At 39.6% G+C, this 16,351-nt stretch overlaps 1 protein-coding gene across 5 annotated transcripts in view; it reads right to left on the reverse strand.

Moving 5' to 3' along the window:
* Positions 1 to 16,351, reverse strand: part of ZC3H6 (zinc finger CCCH-type containing 6) — a 71,177-nt gene that overhangs the window by 14,472 nt on the left and 40,354 nt on the right. For all 5 annotated transcript variants that reach the window (XM_077814237.1, XM_077814241.1, XM_077814238.1 and 2 more), the window contains 4 exons: positions 12,307 to 12,429; positions 10,180 to 10,435; positions 5,217 to 5,332; positions 227 to 343 (listed from right to left, as the gene is read on the reverse strand). In XM_077814237.1, coding sequence (XP_077670363.1) covers positions 227 to 343; positions 5,217 to 5,332; positions 10,180 to 10,435; positions 12,307 to 12,429 — 612 coding nt within the window. The remainder of the gene's footprint in view (positions 1 to 226; positions 344 to 5,216; positions 5,333 to 10,179; positions 10,436 to 12,306; positions 12,430 to 16,351) is intronic.

Raw genomic sequence — 16,351 nt, forward strand, 5'->3', positions numbered from 1 at the left:
TATATAATTTACATTGCACAGTGAAAGGATATGTAGTTTGATAGTTTTCCCCCAAAATTTTCTCTTGCATTTATTTTAATTTATACTTCTTGCCAAAAAATACTAAGGCAAAAAACAAAGTTACATAAAACAAGTTTTCCTTATATTAGCTAAATTGAAATAGAATGCCCACTCTTTCCCCGACTCCTGCTAGAGATACATACATGCATATAAAGTATATATTTACCTTAATACATCTTCCCTCGAGAAAATATTTACAAATTTGTTTTCCTTTATGTTCCACTGTGTGTTGATTTATGAATTCCTGACTCATATTCACCCATTTCTTCACTGGTTTGCCTTCCTATATAAAAGGAAAAAAATATTTTAAATGTATGTGTTTACTATTATGTATGTGTAGTTACTATTTTAAATATATTTGAAAACAACAATTACAGCATTCAAAGCAGTAGTTATCTGAAAGTGGAATAAAATTTCAAAATAAAATGACAGTAAATCATGACCAGAGTGTTTGAGTGTTCTCTGTACACAGTTCACAGAAAGGCTATTCTATCTCAAAATATAAAGTAAAACCAAATATGCATTATACATTTTCTTGGATGTTCTAATATTGTTCTGTAAGACTAAGTAAAGTAAAATTCTTCTGTGAAAATAGCAAGCTTTCTGTTATAAATGCAACAAATTTAGAATCTTCTTTCAGCTACCATAAAGATTTGTTTCAGAGTAGCAGCCGTGTTAGTCTGTATCCACAAAAAGAAAAGGAATACTTGTGGCACCTTAGAGACTAACAAATTTATTTGAGCATATTAATTTATTTCATCGGATGCATCCGATGAAGTGAGCTCTAGCTCACGAAAGCTTATGCTCAAATAAATTTGTTAGTCTCTAAGGTGCCACAAGTACTCCTTTTCTTTTTATAAAGATTTGTACATCTGAGTTTTGCAAATGTATACAGGAAAAAAATGAAATGTACCTCTGTTATATGGGACACAGTAACTAATACTTCATATATTCAATGATCTCAAGACAATAACGTTACAGTTAGATTAGTCACCAGCTGAGGGCCCAAATACAACAACTAGGAGTTCCCTCAGGAATGCCAGAATACTAACAGTTAATAGCCAAGCAACATGAGTCAACTCTTAACCCTGATATGACGTCTCCTTCCATTATATATTTTAAAGTAAACTTTTAAGGAAGAAAATCAGAAAGAAGACAACAGAATGCTCCTGATGGCGTCTTCACCACCCTCTTCAGCAACTTTCCCAGTCTCAGCACCCTCCTCTCAGGAGAGGATGCTCCTCTGGCTGGGACTTTACTTCCCAACTCAGATTGAGAATAATCAACCAGGTCCACTATAGAACTGTTTGCCTCCACCCAACTGATGAGCAGGAAGAGGTCCAGGGATGTCCACAGAAAAAGGGATCCCCCAACACATGTGGGAGGGAAGGGCACAAACAGGGCTGCGTGAGGAGAACTAGGCAGAGCCTAGAAGGGGTGACAGCTAAGCCCACCTCATCAAGGGCTGTTCCTGGTGGTGGGGGAAAACTTGAAGTGCCAACAACTTGCTGCATCAGCTCTGAGCTTTCCACCTAGCTTCTGCACCAACAGCCCAAGACCCACATAAATGCACACCCCCTTACGTCACCCCCCAACCTCTCTCACACTTCCAGAGTTCAAATGGACAAAAAAAGTACATTACAGTAGCATCTGGGGGCTCCAACTGAAACTGGGGCCCCACTGCGTTAAGTGCGGTACAAACAGAGGAAGAATGTTGTTGCCCCAGAAAGTTTACATCTGAATAGACAAAACAGAAAAAGGGAAATATTACCACCTACATTTTACAAGTGGGGAACTGCTGCGCAGAGAGATAAAGTGACCTGCCCAAGGTTAGACAGAAAGTCCATACCAGAGCCAGTTCTTGAACTTACACATAAGTACTCATGTGCTCCACGTGCCTGAGACTAGAGATTTCCAGCAAGTTCATGCCTGTGCAGTTGCACGCACCCCCCAACCCAGTGCTCTGTACCAGGAGTGTAAGCGGCAGCAATCTCTGACACCTCTAATGCCTCTTTTTACTGCAAATCCAGTCATGATCCAAAGCAGAGGAGAAGGAGAGCAGATAGTGGAATACAGATAGGGACCACACATCTCCAAGAATCTCCTGTTACATATAAGTAACCTCCCTTTCTTCTTTGAGTACTGGTTCCTGTGTGTATTCTACATGTGGATGATAGGTAAGTAGTATTCAAACAGGAGGATGGTGCAAGGATGTCCCTATCCATGAAGGATACTTTATTTGTCGCCATCACATTAGCCAGACGGGTAAGTGAACGGGGCAGCGTTTATGGCTGACTCGTGCGTCACATGTTTTAAGGAGAAGGTTCAAAGGGTGGTCTGGTAGGTATTGAGAGTACGAGACCGAGGTCCTAACAGTGGGAAGGTCCTAATGAGACCTTTTAGGTATCTGACTGTTGGGTGAGCCTTCTATGGGAGGACAGAAGGCACAGAGTGCTGTGGTAGGTGGACTTGCAGCAAACGAATGACAAGTCCTGATGAATTCAGGGTCAGGAGGTAATTAAAAAAGGCAGGAGTATCTTCATCTTCCGGAGATAGACACGTCTCTTGAGTCCAGGCAGAGAAATGCCATCATTTAGCTACACAGCATTTTCTGGTGGAGTTTTTCTACTGTGATTGAGAATAGTTTGAACGGTCTCTGAACATAAATGCTCTTGGTTTGACGCCCATCCAAATAACAGACCATAAGGTGAAGAGGGTCTGGGTTGGGATGTCTGATCTTGCAGTTCTCCTGAGTTAACAGATCCAGGAAGGGTCAGATGCTGATGGGAGGACTGGCTGACATTGTAAAAGGTCGGAAACCAGAACTGTCTGGGCCCAACTGGATGCAAAGAAAACGATTTGAGCTCTGTTATGCCAAATCTTTTACAGAACATGTGGTAGTGGTGGGATGGGAGAAAAGGTGCATCTCAGGTGGTTTGTCCAGGGTAACAGAAAGGCATCGCGCCCAGTATCCCGGCCAATGCTGCTCTGGAGTAGTACAGACTAAACTTCTTGTTCATCTTGGGAAGCAGACAGGTCCCATGATGTTTTCCCCACTCAATGAAGATTTTGTTCAGGGATGAATTATGTATCTCCCACTCATGGTCTGTGGTGAAGTGCCAGATTGTCCGCCATAGAGTTCTGAACATCTGGTAGATATATGCAGAGTGTGATATGTGGTTCCTGATGCACCAGTTCCATAAACTGACTGCCTCTATACAGAAAGAGATTTCGCTCCACACTGATTGTTTAGATAGAAGATGGTCACCAAGTTGTCTGGTATTATCTGGATATGATGGGACAGTATAAGTGAAAGGAATGCATTGCAAGCTAGGCTGACTGTAGGAGACAAATATGCATCCCAGCCTTTTGAGGAATCCATGTGCCTTGCACAGTGTAACTGCTCAGATGGGCTCCCCATCCTATGATAAATGCCTCTGTGATAATGGCTGTGTCAGACGTGGTTGGAAGGAAAGGCAGGCAGCTGTTGAAGGTTTGTCCATCATACAAGAGAAGCCAGGGATTGGCAGGGATTGTTACCTTGGTATTCATGTTGTCTCTGGTGAATAAACAGACTGGACCCAGCCCTGTAGGCAATGGAGGGGAAGCCTGGTGAATGGTGTTACATAGGTACATGAGGCCATGTGACCGAGGAGGGAAAGAGAGACAAGGTCTGAGGGTGACTTGTGTTACCAGGCTATTCATGGCCTGGGCTCTGTCCATATGGAGACAGGCCTTTGCTGAGGTTGAGCCTAGGGTTGCTCCTATACAGGTTTTTGTGGGAGCCAAAGTAGACCTCTCTCTGTTTACACAGATCCCCAAGGATGCCAGAAGACGGAATAAGGATAGGGCAGCCAACTGGACCGCCTGGTTGGATCTGCCTATTAGGAGCCAATCGACCAGAGATGGGAAGATGGTATAGCTGTTTCATTTCATCTGGGCCACCGTCACAGAGAGGACCTTCCTGAGAACTCTGGATGCTGGTAGTAGCCCAAACCGAAGTACTCTGAACTGGCAGTACTCTGGTCCTACCAGAAATCTGATGAACCTTCTGTAGGATGAATGAATGTCCACATGAAAGCAACCATCTTTCATACTGAGAGATGTGAACCATGTGCCTTTCTCCTTTTGATTTGCAAATAAAGTAATTTAGCTGATGTAGATCAAGAATGGGTCTCCCTCCTCTTTTTTTTCTTCCTGTCCTGCTAGGGCCTGTCTGTATTTGTCTCTTCATTTGCATCCTTCTCTACAAGGGAGAGTTAACTGGATTATAGAACATGCTCCTTTCATTATTCTATCTATAGAACCAGGTTGAATGGGGTTCTGTAGAACCAGAGTCTAAAAAAGAAGAAGAATACTAAAATCAAACTCAATGTATTTACAGAAATGACGCAGTAGCAGAAGGTGCTGAGGACGCAGAAGACTCTGACTCAGACCATGCATTGGTAAGAAGAAACTGCAGCCACTGGTCACATCATCCCTTATGCCCTCAGTTCAGAGCATGAGCAGGACTATAGTGCATGTATGAACCAATGGACACGGCTTACTAAAAAATTCCAGACTCAGGTGTACAGTGCGTATACATGGAAAATACATAAGGACCATCACCTGAAAAGGAACCACAGTTTAGGCTGTCTAAAGAATAGAATAAGAGAGGCCTGACAGCTGAGAAGATGAATAGCTGACACTGACTAAAGCCTAACATTTTCTTTTAGATGAAAATGAGTAAAACTTGTGAGGAAGATCAACAGGAGTAGGCAGCTAGGAACTGAATCAAGTCTCCCAATTTAATTATGCTGGCTAAAAAAAACCCCAGTGATTTGGTGCCAGCAGTTAAGGCAATTCCTCAGAACTGAATTTATCCTCAATTAAGATGATATTAAATCTTCAAAGTTAACATTCCATTAAAAAGTGAAGCTTATAATTCTCTTGCTAGTATTGTTTCAGTCTTTCTGGGTGCAGACTAAACAAGACTATTTTCTCAACTGGATGGGCTAGGAACTTCCTTTCTTAGAAAAGAGTTAGCTTAATCTCTGGAGAACAGAACAAAATTGGCAGAAAACATAATTAGGCAATTCTGTCTACATCTCTGTTAACAAGGAGTATCCAGGTATTAGCAAATACATGTATGTGTTTTTAACTTCAATTCCATGTACCTCTTGAAAGCCATCAGGTCCTTTATTGGCCCCTCTTCCCCTTCCACGATCTTTACGCTTCAACTTCTTCTGAATTCCACGCCCTCGACCAACACCAAAACCCCTTTGTGCAATACCTGAAAAATATTAGAACATATTTCAGATACCTCATAAAGAAAAATAACTATTCTTCAGAAGCAAAAAGCTCTTTAACATGGCCTCCTCTTTAACCTGCATGAGAAACTAGAAGGAAGAGTAGATATAGTCAGCAAGCAGAAAATGAAGAGAATGGTAATGGAAATTACGTTTACCTCTCTGTATATTGATGGGTGAATGAATCCCTAAATATCTTGAGTCATATACTGACATGACTGGCTTCATCAGCCAATCAGAATTTTGAAATTACCTGTGACTTTTAAAGTGAATAATAGATTGGTAAAATGAGTATATAATTTATTCTGTGAAAAGTAGCCTTTTATAACTTGTAGTGCAGGTATATTGTATTTGTGAGGAATGCAAATGTTTGAAGTATTTAAGATTTGGTGATCTACAAATAATACTATATTTCAGCTTTAAATTCCTTAACATACCATGTATAACATCAATTCCCTTTAAATACCCTTAATATTTAAAGAGTACATATAAAAATCATAGAAATATTGATGCTACCTTTATATGCACATGACAAAATACTATTTTCTGCACCCACATATCTCTCTCTTCTACACGTGATGCAATCTCTATAATCATAAATAGGCTTGTAAGGATTAGATTTTTACTGGTAAATGTCAATAAACTTCAATATCACTATATACACAAAAACCAAATATACAGATGCACAGAGACTGAGGTGAAGGAGAGTAAAGGAGGAAACAGGAGGTAAAGCATGAGGGTAGTGAAGAAGGGTACAGCTGAAAGATGGTGGAAAATATGTGCATCTATTTTATATTTATGAGACAGAGGCAGGATGTGCACAATATATACTAGGAATGGGAGGTGAATTATGATCCCAGACCACAGCACGGCACAGCATGTATAGACGCAAGAAGTAGCCTTAAAATAATGCACTGGGCCAAGGAGGGCCAACACTGCAAACACCAGCAGACATGCATACCTTGTGGCATAGGGACAGCAGGATCTTGTTGCACAGTTGGACAAGATGCTGTTCTACTTAAAAATTTTGGTTGTGCACTCATAAGCAATACAGTTCAGTGATTAAGAGAGAGAACCTATAGCTTAATGTGTCTGAAAGTGAGAAGTGGTCAGAGGTTTGTGTATTAATGGAAGTCTGGTCATAGCAACACCTGAGTAAGAGCCTGGGTTAACTCTGAAGGGAAAATATACCTTTATCAATGAGCATTAACCCTTTTTATCTTTTGGCCGTATCTGCCTGCTTTTATCTTGCTACTCAGTAACTGCTGATTATGTTTATATTTTAATAAAAATAATTACCTGTTTTCATTATTTCAGCCTATTCAATTGCTTGTTTCATACCACTTCCTTTACCTTCAGACATGTTGAGTGAGAAACACGTACTGATAATGGCAAATTGGCATTCACCAAATATTAAATCACCCACAGGTAATATTGCTCAACAACTTTCAATCTTACTACAGCTAGACTGAGAAACCCTCATCTAGTAAATTCAACGTGTGAAAACTGAGAAGTATCCTATTAGTTTGGTTTTTATGGAACTCTGTTATCAGAAGCCTTGCCCACCTTCCTGAAGTTTAACATAAGACCTTAAGAACGGCCATACTGGGTCAGACCAAACGTCCATCCAGCCCAGTATCCTGTCTACCGACAGTGGCCAATGCCAGGTGCCCCAGAAAGAGTTAACCTAATAGATAATGATCAAGTGATCTCTCTCCTGCCATCCATCTCTGGCTGGTGAATCTTGCCCATATGCTCAGGGTTTAGCTGATCGCCATATTTGGGGTCGGGAAGGAATTTTCCTCCAGGGCAGATTGGAAGAGGCCCTGGAGGTTTTTCACCTTCCTCTGCAGCATGGGGCACGGTTCACTTGCTGGAGGATTCTCTGCTGCTTGAAGTCTTTAAACCACGATTTGAGGACTTCAATAGCTCAGACATAGGTGAGAGGTTTTTCGCAGAAGTGGGTGGGTGAAATTCTGTGGCCTGCATTGTGCAGGAGGTCAGACTAGATGATCATAATGGTCCCTTCTGACCTTAGTATCTATGAATCTCCACCCTCTGACAAACAGAGGCTAGGGACACCATTCCTTACCCATTCTGGCTAATAGCCATTAATGGACTTAACCTCCATGAAGTTATCTAGTTCTCTTTTATCTAATTTCCTATATTTTAGTTTAAATCCACTGCTGTTTCCGCCCCCCACTAACAGTCTCCAACGTCCAGTCTACTGCAACCGCTTACTATGCTCGCCTCTCAACTATCAATAATTCTACTCCATTCCATTTCTCTCTAGGCTTCTAGACAGCTTTATAATTTTTATTGTTTCTTAAAAGGCATAACAAGAAACTAGTTGGCACTCCTGGCACTGAGCTCTGAAGATTCCAGAGAGTTATGTCTGTTAGGAACAATTGCCACCATCCTCACATTCTTGTGGAGGATTCCATGGATATAAAAGTTAGACTCGCTTAGCTGCCCTTCAGTTACTTTCCTAATTTCAGAATTCTTTACTCGAAACTCTGAAGTAGTAGGGAAGGTAGGTAGGCAGTGTGAATATACAGAGGTGACATTCTTGGAAGAACAACAGTTACTGGTAAATAACCTCTCTTTCTTTATCTAGTGTCCTCTGCATATTCCCATTTGTGAGAGATTAATGAACAGTACAACCTCCAGAAGGTGATCTGAAGAGTTCTAGGTGAACAAAGACCCCAAAACTGCCAAAACGAGTAACAGTTCTGGATGACAGTTCAAGAAGGTATTAGAAGTACTCACAATTTCACTCCCCCAAATCAGACCCCACCAGTGAGAGACAAGCGCTTGCTTCAAGTACTTATCTAGCTTCAAACAACAGCTTTGTAACTTCTATAAAAAACCCAAATCCTGAAGGCCTGTGATGTATGCTGTCTTCAGATTCTATTGAACACCTTTTGATTTATGCAGGTGAATGAACACCTGGTGAGTTGTAACAAGCATGTAAAAGACCTTGTGGAAATACAGACAAGTTACCAGCCTGTCAGTAAAATTGTCATACATGTTTATGCCAATGGAAATAAAACAAGAACTGTCCAATTTTTAGAAGCACAACCTGTATGATGGAAAAAATATCAGTCTTGGGTAAGATAAAATGGTAAATCCAATATTTTTTTCATTTAATTTAACCACTGTACTTCCTATTTAGTTGGGTAAGAAGAATTGTTTATGACATCAACAAAACCCCGTGACTCAAGTGACCATAACCTGCTAGTCAAGGGAACCATATTGGAGGTACCATTACTACCAATTCCTGAAATTTTGTGAAACTTGAAAAACTTTACATAGAGAATTCAAAAAATTGCATTTTGGTTTTGTATTTTGTGATTTTAAATAACTGACAGATCAATCAAAGCCTATGGACAGACACTTTATACCTATTTTAAACTAAAAATAACCCCCAGTGAAACAATTGCAACAACAGTGAAAAAATAATGTTATGAATTAGATGATACCCATCCTTTAGAATGAGGTTATTTTCATTACCATCTTGTCCCTCGCAACACTTCTGAAACAGAGGCCCCTCTAGTGAGGAATGGATCTTCTCAGGCTAGTCATCCTCTCCCCTCCACCTACCTCTCTCTCCATAACTACCTTACTCCCTCCCTCCTTCTCTCTCAAAACCCCGAGATTAATTTCTTAAATGGACGCTACATTGTACCAATATCATACATAATTAATTTATAAAGTACGTTGTTTTAGATATGGTTTCAATATTTATTTTCCATGAGCATTCAACAAAATTTTGAACATACGAAAATGTATGAAAAAATGAACAAAAAGTGGCTTGAACATGGCTAAGGACCAGATTTTTAAATGTATTTAGATGCCTATGGAAGTTAGGCATCTTAAGCACTTTTGAAAATCCCATTAGGTACCCATCTGCACGTTTAGGTGCTTAAATACCTTTACAAACCTGGCCCTAAATCAAAATATACTTTATAAGTCACATATTTGCAATTTTTCCCACCCAGCTCTATGTATGACACTTTCATAGAGTACATCATATTGAAAATAATTCTGAAGCAGTATTACTACTCAAATACTTATACAATTGACAACAATTGGAAAGATTTAACTTATTAAAAAAATTACACTATTCATTGCAGAACACGGAACATTAATCTGGATATGCAGCACTGATCTGTGACTGTAATTTTTATTTTGATGATAAAGTATGATACTTGCTGATACGAGTTTGCTAGCTGTTTATAAGAGGAGAGTTATTATCAGCACTTTCAATTTAATTACTAGCATGACCCTCCATAGATGTCATATGGTAGAAAAACTACCAGCACCCATCTACTGTTTGTACAGTTCCGACAGTTGGATAGTAGAGGCAAGATGCACTGAGGGGAGAAGCAAGACAAGAAAAAACAACCCACAGACATCAAGACGAAGACCAAAAAAACAGAGAAGATAAAACAAAAAAAAATGGATCCTATCAGCTATAGATAAGAAATGCTGTCACCAGAAAAACAGTTCAGATGTCAGAAACCAGCAAGAGTTATAGGAGACTTCTGAAATACTGGACTCAAACTAAGAGAAACTACTGAAAAATTGGGCGTGACGCATAATTTTGAAGTGTTGTTGTAGCTGTATTGGTCCTCGGACATGAGAGAGACAAGGTAGATGAGGTAATATCTTTCATTGGCCCAACTTCTGTTGATGAAAGAGACAAGCTGGTTAAAGATATTACCTAACCTACCTTGTCTAAATTCCACCCCCCCCACCATTTGTAGGACACCATCCCATTCTGAAAGTTTCTGAAATGAACTAAATTAGCTATTAAACCAAACCTTACCTTTCTGGATTCCTTTCATCCCCTGTTTTTTCACTGGTTCTTTAGGAAATGGAGATCCTAAATCAGTATTTGAAGTTTCTTTAGCTTTTCTGTATTGTTTTAACTGATCAGCAAAATCCTCCTCCTTTTCTTCCTCATTATAGTTACCAAAGTTGTCATCACTGTAATTAGTGTATTCATCATATTCCTTGTTTTTTAATTTTTTATTATGTTGTGCCTTCTGGGAAGTCATGTAGTTTCCTGATAAATGTCCATGCTGCATGAAAGGGGTAGTGGCAATTAGAAGCAATTTAACATCTCACCCTCCCAAACTCCCCCTTGCCCTCACTTTATTAAGATGGTTATTTCTACACAATTGTTTTACTGTCAAGTGTTTCATTATTTCCATGATTTCCACGAATTGCACAAGCAAACCTCATTGTTGTAAAGTTCAATTTAATTATTCAGTAACAAAATGATTACATTATAATTGTCCATTATGTAGCTTTTACACCTTCCTCAGGACTTCTGATACAAATCTCTGTCTGAGACTGAAAAATAGACTAAATGGACATTACTCTGATCTGCTACCACAATTCCTTTGTAATATCACACTGTCGGGAATGTTATTCCTTTAAAAATAAGTTAAAAGTCATGGAAATATGTCTGTTGATGTTCAGTTTTGAAAAAAAGCTGTTCACAAAACAAAAATTTAATACCTAAACTGATTTGGTGATGTACCTTTCACCTAGCTCAAATATACTTTAAATTTATTTGTATAATACAAAATTTGCTAGCATATCATATTTTTTACTATGATCAATCTACTTGAAAAGTAAGTTACACAGAGATGATCATCAAATGTATTTAAAAAAAGAAAGGCTCTGGCCTATTTCTGATAAATTAACAGATTTTTTTGTGACACTGAATTAAAATGAAACAGTTATGTAAATATTTCTTTGAATTTTAGTTGTAATTACCAAAGCAGTAGAAGCATGGGAGAAGTGATAGGTTGTCTTGGCTACTGATCAATAAACAAACATTAGATTCATAAAGTAAAAAACATACTTTTTTCAGCTACTGATACGACTGAAACTAACATCTGAATAAAATAATAATTTAAAATAATAATTATAGATGTATTTTACAATCTGATGGAAAAGGAGAAAAGTGATATTCCAATAAAAATTGTTAATAGGAATTATGTCTACAGTAAAAATCTAGAAAATTCAAGTAAAATCATATTTCTTAACTTTCTTAATGTTTTCCCATAGCATATTGATACAAACAAGTGAGTGTGTCTGTCTCTCAGTTAATCAGACAAGGTGATGCCTATTAGAATGAAGCATGCTCAGTTCCACCCTTTTCCCACTTTCTGCAGGCAGGCTCTTGAGTTTGATGACTAGACTACTAGAGATATAAATAAATTAGGCTATCCAAAAGGTTTTTGAAGAGGTTTGGACTCAAGTCTTGATGAAAGTCTTCTATCCTTCTCCAGTTTCTTAGTCAGAGATTCAGTGCCTCAGCTCCTCTGTCCCTCCTTAAGGGAAAAGGCAGAGTCAATTTCTTCCATTGGCTTCTAAACGGATACTTGATGGTCTGAACTGAAAAACCCAGGACAAATTACCCTAAAAATCCCCCAAAATAGCATGCAAGCTGTATATTTTTATTGGTAGCTTTTAGAGAGAACTACTGCCATGTCCACAGAAGCACAGTCCATTTCCACCATATTAACTATGGAGGGATAGAAGGGGGTCTCTTACAACTACTCCCTGAAAAAAAATGCCTACAAGGATCGGAAATGGGCAGAAATAAAAGTTATTTAATTCCCATTGGCACCTTCTTTTCTGACAGAGGAAAAGATACTCCCAATTGCCTGTACCATTCCAATTGCCTGTACCATTGGGACTCATGCTCAGGAAATGTTAAACTGTAAAATCAGAGTTATTCTATAATTGTATAGGTTCATTAAAAAAGTAATACAGTAGTACATCTGGAAACTTACCCCACAGAAATGAGACCTAAATATATTGCCAGAATGAAATCTTTGTTAAGCATGGATTAGGGACATATGGATTTAGAAATAGAACAGTATTTAAAAATTGTGGATAAATGAAAGAAATGAAAAATCAGTTTTATAAGTTATACCTGAAGGAATGAGCTATCATAATCTCTGTACAAACCAACTCCCTTCTTATGTGGTCTTTCTGTACGTTCAATATCAGAATCCAGGCTATAGTCTGAACTGTCATCACTGGAGGGGGAATTATGCTGAAAGAGAAAACCAATGTTACTTCTATAACGTTCTTATACAAAGGACTGTATATATTAATTAGTATATAATATAAAAATATTAGCTCATGATATCAAATCAGACTATCTACTATCTCTCCCTGCTTTCAGGGGCAACCTAGAAAGGTATATGGTTTATTGCCACTAATCCTCTTCCTTGGCTTAACAGAAGATGAGGGATCAGATTTGATCATGCTTGGTAAGGATCTCTAGGCAGAGCTAAATCCAATAAAATGCCCTTGAATCTCCCCCATGATTTTTAGGGGGCTGGAGTGCTGCATTCTACATGGGCTGCCAGAAGAGCTGAAGCAGCTTCTCCACTCTTCAAGGTGGGAGGACTGCAGGGGTACTTATTCTCAGTGCTGCTGTTGCTTGAACAGTCTGTACTTTTTCTGGCTTCCTGATCGCTCATTGAGGATGAATCCTTTCCATGGAGAACCCTCTGTTGTCAGAGCTGCTCCTGCCTCCTGGAGGAGGGTGGATTGTGGGGTGAGATGAACTTAAACTGCAGATCAGACCAGGGTGCTTAGATCAATGAAGGAGGGTCTTCCCTGTGTTCCTTCCCTGTACCAATGCCTTTCCTAAGGGCAGGGGCAGAACTGAGACTGCAACTGAATTATAACCACCCCTTTATCCTGGGGGCTGCAGTTGCTGCCCTCGAGGGAGGTTGCTGGACTCTGAGGTAGTAATCCATTTGGGTAGTTCCAGAATTCCCTCCTACTCTACAGAGGCTGAATCCCTGGCAGGAGGAGGGAAAGTGTTCTTCACAGAGCTTCTTCCCTATAAAGGATTTCTGAGGGGACACTCTTCCCTAACTTTTCCTTTTGAGTCTAAGCTGCCCCTACACTTGAGGCAGAAATGTCTGGTAATGCTAGGATGATTCTGACCCTTGCGCCTTCTCAGCCATTTTGGAAACCTGGTAAGGAGGTTGGGAGCACATGGGAAGGGGAAGGTACTGGGTTCTCTGCTGCTTATGGGATTGAAAGTCCCAAGCATTGAAAGTGCCTCACATGTGCTGCTGTGGCAATTGATCACTACACCTTCTTATAAGTGTCTGCTTCTTTGTCCCCTAAGAAGGTTATTATTACAGGAAAAGAATGTGTCCTCCGTCTGCTGGAGACTAACAGAAATCTGAGTTATGGCTAGAACCTTATATGTGAGGGATATGACAACACAAGACAGCGTTCCCTCTTCATGTGCTGACCTGTATGTGTTTAGACTGATTTAGAAGACTAAAGAGAGAATTTATTTTGTTTGAGCAGCCCTATCAAAGATTTCTAATAACTGGCTTCAGAATCTCTGGTTTCATTTCTAAATTCATCTTCTTGTCCTAACGGTTAATAATACAATACTGAAAACAATTGATGCCTTAGTCTGCAGAGAGCCTGAAATAATAACTCCAAGTCGTGCAATCTATCCTATTAATTTCAATCAGGGTACTGTGGAATCTGGAATTGCACAACCATGGCATCTAGCATTTTCCAAGAGGCCGTGTAATTCAGAATTTTTATCATCAAATTCATCATCCTGCTGTAGACAGGTGCCTCACATTTTGTTTTCTCTCTCCACCCAGCTGGGACCTATCTGCAAATGCCCCTCTCTCCAGTTTCCTTCACACAAAAGCAGTTAAATGGGACTACAGTGCATGCTAACTACACTGTTCCATGAAGCCAGGCAGTAGAGTCAGGCAGACATTGCTGGAGTCCTGCTTGTAGGCAGGGAATGGGGACAGCTAAAATCATTCTTGTGGTACTTCTCTGATCCCTCTCCAATTTATCAACATCCTTCTTAAATTGTAGACACCAGGACTGGACACAGTATTCCACCAGCATCCACACCACTACCAATACAGAGGTAAAATAACCTCTACTGCTACTTGAGATTTCCCTGTTTATGCATCCCTGGATCACATTTAGTTATTAGATTGCAAAATCAAGCAGCTGAAAGTTAGGAAATGACAGATTTACAGTTTCCTATGCAAACTTAACTCTGCCCGCCCCCATGCATCCCACCTGTGAAATGTAGTGGGGTCCTACAGAAAAAATAGCGTATGATTGCGTAATTAAAACCTGGATTTGTGCTGGAAATGGCCTAACCTGACGATTACTTTAGATAAGCTATTACCAGCAGGACAGTGGGGTGGGAGGAGGTATTGTTTCATATTCTCTGTGTATATATAAAGTCTGCTGCAGTTTCCACAGTATGCATCTGATGAAGTGAGCTGTAGCTCACGAAAGCTCATGCTCTAATAAATTGGTTAGTCTCTAAGGTGCCACAAGTACTCCATTTCTTTTTGTGAATAATACTGCATATTGTATAAGGAGGCAGAACTAAGTTTACACAGGCAACTGCAAGTCTGGCATTTTCTAACTTTCAAGTGCTTGACTTTTCAAACTACGTAACTTTCATTTAACATACAAAGAAGTATGTGGTTTCCTAGTTGTTGTTTAAAGGAGAAAAAAAACAAGTTCTACTATACACATTTGCAGCAGAAGAAGGCTATTTTATCGCAGACGGGTGAGGATGATATGCTTCTTGTGCCCTGTGCTGCGTGTAGATAGTGGTCAGGGAAGGCCTGCTTTGTAGTTTTAGTTCTGTTTTTTAAACACACAAATAGAATTTGTGTCTTTCAGATCTTGTATAACTTTATAATTAAAACCAAATTTACTTTATTCTTTAGAGTCCTGAAATTCTTCTGCTAAATGAAGCAAAAAGGTAAGGAATAAAATAAAGTGAAGCTGGAAATGCTATCCTATAGTTATAAGCAGGAGAGTTGGAGTCAGAAAATCTAGGCTCTGTTTCCAGCTCTGCTCCTGTCTCTGAATGACCTTGAGCAAGTCATTTAACCCCCTTCTCCACCTCTATTAAATGGGTATACTTTCCAACCTTTTATACTCTGATGACTACACCAGATTAAGTGCAAAGTACAGTCAATACCATATCACTTATTAAATAAAATATAACTCCTATGATATCTTTGTAATTTACATGGATAATAAAACATTACGCAATCTCAAATGTTCCCATCTCTAGCTCATGAAAATATTAATAAGTCCTGAGTGGACAGGCATGATTACACTGCCTCCACTTGTTTCTGTGTTATTCAGTGTTAAATTGCAGTGGTATGTGGATGTAATATGCATATTCAGGGATGCCTGCACTAGATATTTTCACTAAAGATTTCCCACCATTGCTACCACTGGTTCAGCGGCACTAGTGGTAGCAAGCATGGGAGCTCTAGTGTGAAATCCTGGTCCCGCTGAAGTCAGCCAGGATTTCGCCCCTAAGGCTCCAGGTAGCAGCCAGCATTTAATCACCACGTCAACTAACTCTGCTCACAATGAGTTTTTATGCCAAGATATAGGATAGCTTGTGCCCTATGTGGTGCCTCCAGAGGAGAGATGGGACACTGGGTCCCCATGTGCTAGGTCCAGAATGTGTGGTTAAAGGCAGTGTGTGGGAGAAGCAGAGCCCAGCCCAGTTCCACCACAATCTTCTGCAACAGCTGCACTGACAGCTTCCAGGCCCAGTGCATGCTGTGGCTCTGGTTGCTAGTGGCCTACTTTTTAGAATATTTGTTTTCAGTTATTATTTTGGAATGCTGCCAAAGTTTACCTACTATGCACAACCAACAGAAGAAAAATGGAGATTTTTAACTATTTATAACTCACCTAAACCTGAACAGGGACTAATATAGTAGTAACATAATGAAAATGAACTACCTGAAATACTTCTATTCATAATTTGGAGTTTATAAAAAGCTAGCTGCTGAGTTTCTGAAACTGTGATTTTTGCAGTGCAGTAGCCAGAGAAATTGTTGATTTACCATCTCTTGTCCTGGACAAATTCACTGTCACTGAAGTCAGTGGAGTTACACTTGTTTATATAAAGAACGAATACA

The sequence above is a fragment of the Eretmochelys imbricata genome, chromosome 3, assembly GCF_965152235.1.
Source record: "Eretmochelys imbricata isolate rEreImb1 chromosome 3, rEreImb1.hap1, whole genome shotgun sequence".
NCBI classification, from domain to species: Eukaryota; Metazoa; Chordata; order Testudines; family Cheloniidae; genus Eretmochelys; species Eretmochelys imbricata.